Source organism: Microcaecilia unicolor, chromosome 5 (genome assembly GCF_901765095.1).
Source record: "Microcaecilia unicolor chromosome 5, aMicUni1.1, whole genome shotgun sequence".
NCBI lineage: Eukaryota > Metazoa > Chordata > Amphibia > Gymnophiona > Siphonopidae > Microcaecilia > Microcaecilia unicolor.
In genome coordinates this window covers 320,394,913-320,408,501 of record NC_044035.1, presented here as the reverse complement: position 1 = coordinate 320,408,501, position 13,589 = coordinate 320,394,913, and the positions used below count along the sequence as shown (strand labels likewise).

General features: G+C 43.8%; 1 protein-coding gene across 1 annotated transcript in view; it reads right to left on the bottom strand.

Moving 5' to 3' along the window:
- TDRD12 (tudor domain containing 12) overlaps positions 1 to 12,879 on the bottom strand; it is a 309,334-nt gene extending 296,455 nt beyond the window's left edge. Inside the window, exons 1-2 of the mRNA XM_030204408.1 lie at positions 12,797 to 12,879; positions 11,106 to 11,156 (exon numbers count right to left, since the gene is read on the bottom strand). Coding sequence (XP_030060268.1) covers positions 11,106 to 11,129 — 24 coding nt within the window. The 5' untranslated portion in view covers positions 11,130 to 11,156; positions 12,797 to 12,879. The remainder of the gene's footprint in view (positions 1 to 11,105; positions 11,157 to 12,796) is intronic.
- Between the last annotated feature and the right edge of the window lie 710 nt (positions 12,880 to 13,589).

Below are 13,589 nucleotides of genomic sequence, written 5' to 3'. Positions count from 1 at the left end.
AGTGCAAGATTCACTTATTTGCATGGTTCAAGACCACTGCTCTGCAGGAAAGACTTTGAATAAGTGTGTGCATGGAATATGGAAGCCGATTGGCGCATGACAACTAACAAGATTTCAAATTTACCGTCCCTTTAACTGCCACAGGCAGAATAAGTGAGAGTGTTGTTAGACCGTACACTGGGGTTACTACTACTAAGCATTTCTATAGCACTACAAGGCGTACGCAGCGCTGTACAAACATAGAAGACAGTCCCTGCTTAAAGAGCTTACAATCTAATAGACAAAAATAAAGCAAGCAAATCAAATCAATTAATGTGTACAGGAGGAGGGAGGAGGGTAGGTGGAGGCGAGTGGTTACGAGTCAAAAGCAATGTTAATGAGGTGGGCTTTCAGTCTAGATTTAAAGGTGGCCAAGGATGGGGCAAGACGTAGGGGCTCGGGAAGTTTATTCCAGGTGTAGGGTGCAGCGAGACAGAAGGCGCGAAGTCTGGAGTTGGCAGTAGTGGAGAAGGGAACAGATAAGAAGGATTTATCCGTGGAGTGCACGGGAAGGGGGTAGGGAAGGACGAGTGTGGAGAGATACTGGGGAGCAGCAGAGTGAGTACATTTATAGGTTAGTAGAAGAAGTTGTTTCGTCACGGCGGAACTGTAAGACTAACACTGGCTGAACGAATAGAAGTTCAAAAAATTAGAAAACAAACAAAGTCAAGCACCTATTGCTAAAGAATATGGTGTCAATCCCAGTCAAATTTAATGTGTCTTGAAGCAGAAAGACCAGCTTCTGGAAGACTGGAAAAACAATACAAATCCACAACGGAAACGAAAACGGGTGGGAAAAGCTGAGGAGGTAGAAGATGCTCTTCTTCGGTGGTTTTCTCAAGTCAGGAGCAATTTCCTGTCAGTGGCCCACTGCTTATGGAGAAAGCTAACCAGCTAGCTGAAAGTCTTGGACTAACTGAATTCAAAGCCACTGTTGGATGGTTGGAAAGATGGAAGGAGAGGAACAGCATAAAATTCAAGAAACAGCATGGTGAGAAACAAGACGCTGATGACTTTGGTGCTGAAAATTGGGTTGTTTCAGTTCTTCTACCATCTTGAACGAGTTTGCACGGCGTTACATTTTCAATGCTGATGAAAACAGTCTCTACTGGTGAGCGATTCCTGATGAAACACTTGCATTCAAAAATGCCGAAACTATTGGAGGTAAAACGTCGAAGGCCCGACTGGCAATCCTCATTTGCTGCAATATGGATGGGAGTGAGAAGTTGGAACCCCTCGTCATTGGAAAGAGCAAACAGTCCTGTTGCTTTAAGAAAGTTAAGCGGCTTCCTGTGTCATATGAGGCTAACGCAAATTCATGGATGACTGGGGAAATTTGGAAGCAGTGGCTAAAGAAGTTAGACACTAGAATGGGTCACAAAAGCGTCAGATTTTGTTGCTTTGTGCTAACTGTGCTGCACACAGGATGATGTCAGGCTGTCTAACGTCAAATTGGTCTTCCTGCACCAAACACTACCTCTCTGATCCAACCTATGGATCAGGGCATAACAGCCAATTTCAAACAACATTATCGGGCTCTTGTGCTACGTCGCCTGATGAGCGTTATGGATGGCCAGATGGCAAGGATAAACGTGCTGTTGAACTGGCTCGTAATCTATCACTGTTGGATTCCCTACATATGCAGAAAGAAGCCTGGAATCATGTTACACAGGCAACCATTGTGAACTGCTACAAGTGGGCAAGTTTTGTTAAGGATGTGGAGAGGGACGAAACAGATGCAGCTGTTGCAAACGTGTCAGATGAAGAGGTTATTAGCATCCCAGCCGGTGTTACTGAAGAGGAGTTTCATCGCTATGTAGCTGTTGATTATGATCTACAAACAGCTGACGACAGCACTGATGTCGAGATATGCGCCTACACGCAGGCAACAACGGCGATGATGGAACAGATGATGAAATGAGCAGCGAGGCACATGCTGATGAAATTTATTTATTTAATTGCATTTGTATCCCACATTTTCCACCTATTTGCAGGCTCAGTGTGGCTTACAATACATTGTGAATGATGGAAATACAGTTTCTTACAATACGATTATGGGTTATATTGTGAATAGATTAGGAAGACAGTCAGATCAGTCCTTTGGGAGTAGAAACTAAAGGATGTGGTGTAGAGGAATAACTACGTTGATCGAATAATAGCAAGTAAGCGATGGGGTAGACAGTCTTTATCTGTGGGTAGGTATTGAATGGGAGAGAGTATGGGGACGTGGAGTACGTGGGGTATTATCTTGAGGCATTGTTATGATGTATATGGGATTTATATGTTTTGATCCTTGCGGTATGCTTTGTCAAAGAGATAGGTCTTCAATCGTTTGCGGAAGTCTGTCAACTCATAGACCGCTCTCAGGCCGCGTGGCAGTGCGTTCCAGAGTTGCGTGCTTTGTAGGAGAAGGTTGATGCATGTAGTCCTTTATACTTTATACCTTTGCATTTAGGGAAGTGGCGGTTGAGGAAAGTTCTGGATGATTTTTTGGCGTTTCTGGGTGGCAGGTCTACCAAGTCAGACATATATGCAGGGGCTTCACCGTGAATGATTTTGTGCAATGTGCATATTTTAAAGGTGACACGTTCCCTGAGTGGGAGCCAGTGTAGTTTCTCGCGTAATGGTGCTGCGCTTTCGTATTTTGGTTTTCCGAAGATGAGTCTGGCTGCTGTATTCTGGGCTGTCTGAAGTTTTCTCATTATTTGTTCTTTGCAGCCTGCGTATAATGAGTTGCAGTAATCCAGATGGCTTAATACGAGTGATTGTACCAGGTTGCGGAAGACAGATCTTAGAAAGAATGGTTTTATTCTTTTCAGCTTCCACATGGAGACAACATCTTTTTTGTTGTGTTGTTCACGTGAGTGAGAATCTCGGCGGCCATTTTGAATATCGCCGAGACCGTCAGGAAGCAGTCAGGAGCACGGAGAGCAGCACGATGGGCAGGAAAGAGGGGGCTCTTTCCTGCCCCGACGTCACTAGACCACCAGGGAACATGGCATCGTAAGTAGGGGACGGCGATCCAAAACTCGCTACCTTCGGACTATAAGACGCACCCCCCATTTTCCTCCCAAATTTTGGGGAAAAAAGTGCGTCTTATAGTCCGAAAAATATGGTATATGTTTGCCATGTACTTTTGAATAAGTGCTGTGGATTCAGAGTAACTCGTACTTAGGAGATTAATTAGGTATTCATGTGTATGTACTCTAAGCTGTTTCTATGATAAGACTGCCTGTGTATTTATCCTTGCCTCCTTTACATGTTAATCTTTGCTGCTCGAGTAAATAAATGCACAATTTATTTTTATAATACTTGGTTGTGGAGGGGAAAATTAGGTTCTTACCTTGGTAATTTTCTTTCCTTTAGTCACAGCAGATTAATCCATTAACTGATGGGTTGTATCCGCCTACCAGCAGGTGGAGACAGAGAATACTGAAGAACCACAGTGACCCTTGGACGGCTAGCCCCATCTGCCTTCAGTATTTGAAATTTCCAAAGAGTGAATAATAAAGGTAACATCACATAAACTTTCCTCACAGAAGCAAATGCCCCAGAACCGGAGCAATAACCACACAAAGGAGGGACGAACTCAACCTCCTGCAATAGAACAGCATGTAGAAACTTTAAGAACTGTTCATCAACTCCTCCTGATAAGATACAATAGCTGCATGAAAGAACAAGAACTGAACAAAAACACAAAGTCAGACAGGGAGGGATCATGGATTCATCTGCTGTGACTAAAGGAAAGAAAATTACCAAGGTAAGAACCTAGTTTTCCCTTCCTTGTCATCAACAGCAGATGAATCCATTAACTGATGGGATGTACAAAAGCACTCCCTACGTAGGGTGGGAACCGGCAACTCCGCAAGCCAGTACCTGCGCTCCAAAATGCGCGTCCTGCTTCGCTGCCACATCCAGCCTGTAATGCCGTACAAACAAGAGCTGAGAAGCCCAAGCAGCTGCACGACAGATCTCTTGAAGAGAAAGGACACCTGTTTCAGCCCACGAGGAGGAAATCGCTCTCGTGGAATGTGCTTTAAACGCTTCAGGGGGAGCCCACCCTGAAAGCAGATACAGATAGAAAAGATTGCATCTCTGAGCCAACGAGCTATAGTGGCCTTAGACGCCAGGCACCCACATCGAGGACCTGTCAACAAGACAAAAAGATGATCAGCTCCTGAAGTCATTTGACATCTATAGATACTGCAACAGAGCCCTGCGGACATCCAAAAGATGTAATTGCCCAAAAGAATCCGGAAAGTCCTCCCTAGAAAAGGAAGGTAGAAAAATGGGCTGGTACAGGTGAAACGCTGAAACCACCTTAGGCAGGAAGGAAGGCACTGTACGTATCGTCACCCCGGACTCTGAGAACTGCAGAAGAGAGTCCCAAAAGGAAAGCCTGAAGCTCAGATACGCATCTGGCCAATGTAATGGCCAAAAAGACTGTCCTGAGTCACATCCTTCTCCGAAGCTTACTTGAGTGGCTCGAAAGGCGAACGCTAGAGAGCCTTCAACACCAGCCCCAGGTTCCAGGCTGAACAAGGCAACTGCAGGGAGGGCAGAGCCGAAGCGCCCCTCTAAGAAATCGGGCAATGTCCGGATGAGCAGCAAGGGACAAGCCAGAGACCTTCCCTCGGTAGCATGCCAACACTGCCACTTGCACCCGAAGGGAATTGTATCCAGGCCTTTTTGTAAGCCATCCTGCAAAACGTCCAGGACCAGCGAGACCGTAGCCCGCGCAGGAGTGACCTCTTTCGGGACGCACCACTCCTCAAACTTACGCCATATCCGAGCATAGGCTGTGGAAGTAGTAGACCGCTTGCGGGCCTGCAAGAGAGTGGAGATGACCTTGTAAGAGTAGCCGTTATCTCTCAATTGCGCCCTCTCAAGAGCCAGGCCGTAAGACCAAATAGGCAGGGATCCTCCATAGTCACCGGGCCTTGAACCAACAGGTTCAGAACCCGAGGTAAAGGAAGTGAAGCTTCCACCAGCATCCGGTGGAGATCCACATACCACAGATACCTTGGCCAATCTGGAGCGATGAGAATCACCAATCCTCGGTGTAGACAAATCCACCGTCCATGAGGGCCTGCCAGATCCCTCAGACTCCCCACAGCCAGACCAGGGGGGAAAGGGAGATGTGCCACTTTCAGACGGGGAATTTACCTATGTTTAGCGTGTTTCCAACGCTCGGGGAAGAAATAACATCTGTAGCCATCCCCGGGGCATCAACACCCGGAGGGAAACCAGAATGCAACTCAGTGTCAGACCTGCGGCAGAGCTCTTTTCAGCATGAAGGCCTTATGCATCAGAAGCACAAACTCAGGGAGAAAAACTCACTCTGGCCCTCTGTCCCCGAATTAGGCGAAACGGAGGTTGGCACTCCTCTGGCAGCCTCGAAACGAGGCGTCCCCCTGCACTCAGACTCCTCAGCCATCGCGGGGGTCAGGGCATGCAGCGCTTCCAAAATGGCGCCCGCTGCCAGCTCCATCGAGCGGGAAGAATCATCGCTCACCATGCTCATACTAGCTCGAGCGTCTAAGGAGCACGTACTGCAAAGCCCTGTTGCTGACTTGTGCTTACCACAGCAGGAGCAGCTCTTAACTGCTTCAGCAGCCATCGCCTGACTGGATGGAAATATAGCAATAAAACGGCAGCTTGCACCAAAACTTACCCTGTTCGGAACGCTGTCCGCGGGAACCTCCCCGGAGGAGCTGGGCACCACTCTCACCTCATAAGACTGAAGTCAACGAGCTCCGGTCAAGCTGCACTGAACCAGAATCTCTGGAGAAAGCCTCAGAACAGCCACGCAGTAAAAGCACGCTTTTTTTTACACTGTGAGAGAAGATGGAGGCAGGCAGCAACAGAGGGACTCTGGGAGGCGGGGGGGGGGGGGAGGAATGGGTAAGGCAGGGAAAGGGCGAACCTATATGCCTTTAAAAGTGGGCACCACCAGCCACAACACCCCTGCTCAACTGGCAAAGCACAGGAGCCACCCCAGGCAGAAATCCAGGAGCTGATCAAGCTATGTCCACACCTGCTGGAAATAGAGAAATACTGAAGGCAGATGGGGCTAGCCGTCCAAGGGTCACTATGGTTCTTCAGTGTTCTCTATCTCCACCTGCTGGTAGGCGGATACAACCCATCAGTTAATGGATTCATCTGCTGTTGACGACGAGGAATTAGTTTTTTCTATTATTTAGAGCGCTATGAGCTTAGATCTAAGGATAAGAGAGAACAAATTTGCTTCTGATACTTCACTCACCAAAGCGGTTATCACCAGAGACCTACACCTGTTAGAATTTAGGCGTCAGGTACCCCAATAACACCCCAAAAAGGGTTGTATCTTTATATGCTCACATAACTCAGCATCCACAACATGTCCCAGGCTATCATCTATTGACTCTAGGACATTTCCTCCACCATGGGCTTTAACAGCATTCAGTGGCAGGAAGCTAAGCTTTCACCTCAGTCATATCTAACAGAACACTGATAAACTAACTGAAGTAACAACCCAAAGCTAATTGTTTATGTATAGGAATGCTACAGTAACAGCTGTCATTCTGTGGAAACATACTACTGAAGATAAATCATTGATAGGAAAACACAGATACTTCCTGTGACCAAGATGTCTCTCTCTGTGGTTATGTGCTTTCTGAACCTCAGGGATGTATAGTCAGCCTCTGTTTCCAAACGGACAGAATAATGATCTCTAGAAAAACCTTCATCTTTTCCATCAACATAAATTCCCACAGCCCTTATATCTATAATGGAATAATATCCTCCAGCTTTCATGTGCACCAAGAAATATTTAAAGTAATTTCTGCCTTCTACTGCAGTAGGACATCCTTGATGGCGTTGGGCTGCAGCAGGAAAGGCAAAATTGTTTTTACATGCTAATTTCCTTTCCTTGAGTCCTGCTAGATCTGTCCAGACAAGTGGGTTGTGTCCCCATTCCAGCAGATGAAGGCAGAGAAACTGACAACTCAGTGATGTCACCAGTATAAGGAGTGCTGCAGTTCTGGAATGTAACTGAAAAAGCAGATCTGAAACACTCAAAACAGCATATACAGTGTTACTCTATAATGGTGTTAAATAACAACCTAACCTTAACAGGTTTTCCAACCTAACAGGCCATTAATAGTGTGTGCCATTACAAGGACCAGGCATAACAACAACAACAAAAAATTATAGTTATGCAATGGGAACACTCCTCGTTAAGGAACTATACGTAGAAACATTTTTTTTTACTTGTGTAATTCAACAGCACTCGACCATCAATCCAAGATCACCTGCTGGCTCCAGTCTTAACAGAATGGAACAATCAAACTAACCACAGAGGATCCTGAGAGTATCTTGACTCACTAGATACGAAGGAAGAAGACCACCACTTCCTAGGTGGGTCCTGAACTGGTCTATCGGAGCTCAAGGAAAGGAAATTAACAGGTAAAGATACTTACCTGTAGAAGGCATTCTCCGAGGACAGCAGGCTCCATATTCTCACAAGTGGGTGATGCTGATCCGCATCACCCGTATCAAAGGCGTTGCTGAAAGCCAAGTAGATTACATCTAGCGAATGGCCTTCATCCAGTTCTTCGGTCACTCAGTCAAAGAAGTCAATAAGTTTCGTTTGGCAGGATTTTCCTTAGGTAAAGCCATGTTGCCTCAGGTCCTGGAACCCATTGGCTTCTAGAAAGTTAACTATCCTTTCTTTCAGCAGTGACTCCATTATTTTTCCTACCACCGACGTGAGACTTACCGGTCTGTAGTTTCCCACTTCTTCCCTGTCTCCACTTTTGTGGAGAGGGACCACATCCATTCGTCTCCAATCTCACGGAACCTCTCCCGTCTGTAAAGAACTATTAAATAAATCTTTAAGAGGTCCCGCCCGGACCTCTCTGAGCTCCTTCAGTATCCTGGGCTGTATCTCATCCGGCTCCATAGCTCTGTTCACCTTCACATTCTCAGGCTGTTTATAAACTCTTTCTTCCGTAAACGGTACAGTATCCACTCCACTCCATTCCCAGATGTTCCTTCGGCAGCCAACCATGGTCCTTCTCCAGGATTTTCCTCCATGAACACCAAAGAAAAATAATTGTTTAGCACGTTTGCTTTATCTTCATCTCCACATAGCCATCCTCATTATCTTTCAGTCTGCAATTCCATCCCTATCTTTTCTCCTTTCTCCAATATATCTGAAAAAGGTTGTCACCTCTCTTTACATCTTTAGCCATTTTTTCTTCCACTCGTTTTCGCTAGCCGTATTTCCCTCTTCGCTTCTTTGAGTTTAATCTGATGATCTTTTTTGTTACGTTATTTTATATTTCTTGAACAAAGCCTCTTTTGCTCTTATTTTTTCAGCTACTTTTGGAGAACCATATAGGCTTCCTGCTTCTTTTGTTAACTTTCCTCGCATAAAGATCAGTCGCCATATTTATAGCAGCCTTTAGCTTGGACCACTGTTTTTCCACATCTCCTACGCCTTCCCACGCCAACAGCTCTTCAGGTATTCCCCCATTTTATCAAAATCAGTGAAATCCAATACTTTGAGTTTGTCTGCAGTCCACCTTCGCTGTTATATCAAACCATATGGTGTGATCCCTATTACATAGGTGGGCACCCGCCTGGATACTGGAAACACTTCCTCCATTTGTGAGCACTAGATCCAGCATCGTCCCTTCTCTCGTGGATTCAGTCACCATTTGTCTGAGCAAGGCACAGGCATCCACAATCTCCCTACTTCTTTCCGATTCCGCAAACAGGACGTTCTAATCCACGTCAAATTGAAAACTCCCAACAGTAGCACCTCCCCTTTCATGCCAATCTTTTGAATATCTTCTATCAGATCCTTGTCTAACTTCTCTGTTTGTGCAGGAGGTCTGTATATAACCCCCATGTGGATAAAGGTTCCGTCTTCTCTTTCCAGAACGATCCATAAAGCTTCTTCCTTCCCCAGGTTCCCTGCATTTCAGCTGCTCTGCTATTGTCTCTCACATACAGCGCCACTCCTCCACCTCTTCAGCCCTTTCTATCCTTCCTAAAAAGATTATAGCCCAGTATGGACACATCCCACTCATGGGAATCGTTGAACCACATCTCTGTAATAGCAACAATATCCATGTTTTCTTCAAACATCAGGGCTTGCAAGTCTTGAACCTTTTATTTAGACTACGAGTATTTGTGCTCATTGCTTTTCATGTGCTTAGTGAGTTTAGGTGGTTTTCTATATTTACATGACCTTTCCCTCTGTCATCATGTTTATTCGGGAGTGACTCTGAAATCCCTTGTTTCCTTTTGTCACCCCCACCCTCTAGTTTAAATGTCTAGAAACATACTGTCTGAATTTCTCCCCAAGGATCCTTTTTCTCATCACCAAAAGATGTAGCCCATCATTACAGTGCAGCCTGTTTTTTCCACATATTACTCCATGCTCCTATGTATCTAAAACCTTCTTCTTTACACCAAGACTCAAGCCATTATTGAATTCCACTGTTTTGTGTAGTCTTTCCTCTCCCTTCCCCCAAGTAGGAATTGTAATTTTTAAGTCCGTTCATGCAACTTTTGATTTGACCTCCCCGCAATCAAAACTATTGGACATTCTCCTCACTATTGCTCAACGGCATATTTTGCAAAACTGGAAAAACGCACAGTTGCTGAATATTCATTTCTGGTGGAATACAGTCCTGCAGCATCAGAAGTTTGAGCTCGCCATGGCTGCGAAAAGTCGGATGATAGTATCTAAGAAAAAAATTTGGTCTATTTTGGACAACTACCTCCAAACTATTCAGGCCACACCTTAAACCAGTACAAAGGACTTATTTGTTAAACACCTGGATGCTTTCCCCTCCTTTTTTCTCTTCTTTCCTTTCTCTTTTTTTTCCTTTCCCACCTGTTGTGTTTCTTGCTTCCTATGTTTTTCCATCATTGTTTTCCTGTTATTTGTATTCTTGGAAATTAATAAAATATTTGGAGGAAGAAAAAAAGCCACAGTCCGAACCAAAGATTTCAGACCCTCCCCAAGCTTCTGGAACGCTCTCTGTGCTGTAAACTTGCTATTGTTAGCCAGGTCATTTGTCCCCAGGTGAATTACAACATCAGCGTTTGAATCCTCGCTCTCTTCTCAGACCACTTTCAGTATTTGGTCTGTACATTTCACTAGGTTGGAACCCTGAACTGTGCTCCTAAGTTAATGCCTCTGATAATGGAGTCTCCAATCAGTAAGAATTTTCTGCTTTTCACCAATCTGTCATTATTATTTGGAGGATGGTTCTTGGGTTGTGCTACTTTCATTGCCTCTGGTTCCACAACAGTACTTCTTTTGAAGGGGCAAAGCTTGGGAGTGTAAGTGTTTCTGTGTCACAGATCTTAGACTACCAGAGCCTACTGTGACCCATCTATTCGCTGATGTTCATTCTCTGAGGCAGGGGTGGTGGTAAATTCGCTGGGAAATTAGTAATCCTGGGTGCTTTTTTAATTGTAGCTAAGTACTTCTTGAGTTTGTCGATCTCATCTTTCAAAGCTGATATTTGGAGACAAATAGGACTAGCTCTAAGGTTCCAGATAGTTTGCTTTAGAATTAAAGCATAACATGTATTGCACTGAATGAAGGTCATATTGATGTGATTAACAAGTGTGAAAAGGTGAACTACATGAAAGGACTGAAGGGAAGAAATAAATTGTGGGACCTGTACTGAATAAGGAATGTGGCATGCAGTCACCAGGTTAAAACTCAGTGCTGCAAGTCCCATAATGCACCAGGATGAGGTTGGCAAAAATCCAAGACCAGTCAAAACGTCCCTCCTAGATTAGGTAACTTGGCAGCTCTGCAATTTTGTACTGCCAATATTCCTCCGCCCCCACAAACTACTTGAATGTCACAGTAGGAATATATGTTGAGTATATTTCCAACCCCTCTTGATTTCTGAGTATTTTTATATGTTATTTTTGTAATTCTGCTATGTTGATTTATGTTTATAAATCTCTCACTCTATACTTAATTGATGCAGAACAAATAAGAATGATTCAAATCTTTAACAATGGAAAAATGTAGCTGACAAATCACCTACCTTTAACACCGCAATTTGATACATTCTTCATCCAAATTATTTCCGGCAAAACTGCAAAATATACTCAAATTAAAAATACTAATCCGCAACATTCAACCTAGGGTTTTTACTATCTTTCAGGTATACCTCATCATAGTAACATAGCAAATGAAGGCAAATAAAGACCTGAATGGTCCATCCAGTCAGCCCAACAGTCACACTCATTATCAACAATGAATGTGATATTATATACTTTAGAGAATCCACGTACGTGGACAACTCAATAGATCCCACGGAGCGTAAAATGAAAAATAAAAAGGTGGGAATACAAGCCAGTCTATCCAAAAACTGGAACCAAAGTGAAATTTAAAATAAACAGTGTTTATTAATTTTCAAAACAATGATGATAATACAGTTACACATTAAAAATGACTCGACACAACACTGTGTTTCGGCCAGATGGCCTACATCAGGAGTCTATTAATAAAAACAATAAATACATATAATATCCAAAAAAAGGAACATGTATAAGATATAAACATAATTTCCAACGTTGTCGAGTCACTTTTAATGTGTAACTGTTTTATATCATTGTTTTAAAAATTAATAAACGCTGTTTATTTTAAATTTCACTTTGGTTCCAGTTTTGGATAGCCTGGCTTGTATTCCCACCTTTTTATTTTTCATATTATACTTTATCACAAGTCTTTTTTTTTTGCGTTTCTGAGACATAGATGGTAGAAGTCCACCCTGCTGTATCCTTATGTGTCACATACTGGAGTTGCCTTCAAAGCTCACTCCAGCCTATCCAAATCCGTCTTGTCATTTGCAGGACCCAGCACTGTCCTCGGTTCCAGTTATTGAGATTACCATTAAAGCCCTTTCTAGCCTATCCTAAACTGAATTGCCATATACAGACACAGACCTACAAAGTTTGCCTAGCACCAGACTTAGTTCTTCACAGGAGGGTAGCAGTCAAAGTGTCACTCACACATCCACCCATGCAGCCATTTAAAAGGTGTGTGGGGGGGGGGGGGGTAAATTTATTTTTATTTCTACCAGCTCATTTGGGATTATGAAAATATACTATTTGCCAAATGCTAAGAACACTGATCAATTCACTCTTAACCATGTGTGTTTAAGTTCAGGGAGCAAACTTCTGAAGAACAAGTCCAGGAGAAAAGGTCAATGGGGATCCAAGAGGCCTGCCAGAAATTACATTATTTTGGTGCCACAAACTACTACTACTAATCATTTCTATAGTGCTACTGTAACTAGACGTCAATAACATTCATCATTACAAGGAACAGTTCCTCCAAAACCACAGTTTGCCTATATGTGCTCTAAGCAAGCTAATCTTGAACATTTGCTACTCCAGTACTTTTTCCTTTTTGTCAATATGAAGACCAATTCTACAAATAAAATCACTGTTGTACTGAACTGGCTGATTTCAACAATGGAGAAATAAAATTGCATACCATTAATTTTCTGTAGAAAGGGTTAATTAACCATATGAGTACAAAGACGGGTTAGTAGTAGGCTCAAACTGCACTGCCACTAACGTCACGCGTCCTTTCCCCAGGCCCTCACCCACCTAGCCCTGCCCAGGCTCCACACTACACGTTCAACGAACGTCTCTCTGTAAACACCCCCTCCAGGTTCCAGCAACTCCTTCTCGCACCACTGAGCCCACACCCAGTCACCCGCTATACCTTAAACAGGTCTTTCCGTCTCCAGAGGATTTTGCAACTTGCTTATCCTACAGGCGACGCCTTCCCTCGGCTGCGTCCCGCCCTTGCGGAAACAGGAAGTTACTCAAAGGGGAGCAGGGCGCGGCTGGAGGAAGACACCGCCGGGACCGGGATCGGGATCTGTGTCCGGCAAGGAGGTTTAACAGAAACGAGTGGAAGTGAGCCTATCTAGTCTACTGTAAGCAAGGAAGCCAATTTGGTTACTCTCTGTTTCCACTCCCCCGCGCAGCCGTCATTGCCATACACTCAAAACAAAGCAAGCAAACCTATGAGCTGCTGCATCCACGTTGTCGTTCTTTATTGTTAGTCCATCAGTAACAAGTGTAAAGCAGTTTCAGTTGGATAGGCAGTGCCTTAAAAGGTGAAGAAAAATAAATATTTGAATATCATTAAAACTGCTTCAAAAATTATTGTAGCTGGTAGAAACAGCAATTGTAAACTCTAGTTTGTGCTAATTTTCTTCTCTGTTCTTCTATACAATACAGATGGTCAGATTTCAGTGTGGCTATCCTGGTTCCTGATGGGTTCACTTAACTGTTGTACTCTGCCTTGGGAAGCCTGGGTTATAAAAATTATAGAATATATTGAAATTAAATGGAAGTAGAATTAAATTTTCCTTCATTTGGGGCACATGGACACATCTTCATCTGTTTTGTAGAACTTTACATTTAGATACACAAATGGATTATTCAGTTTTTTTGCATGTTTCAGGGGCAAGTCAAAATAAAATAAATATTTTGTTTCATGCAAATCT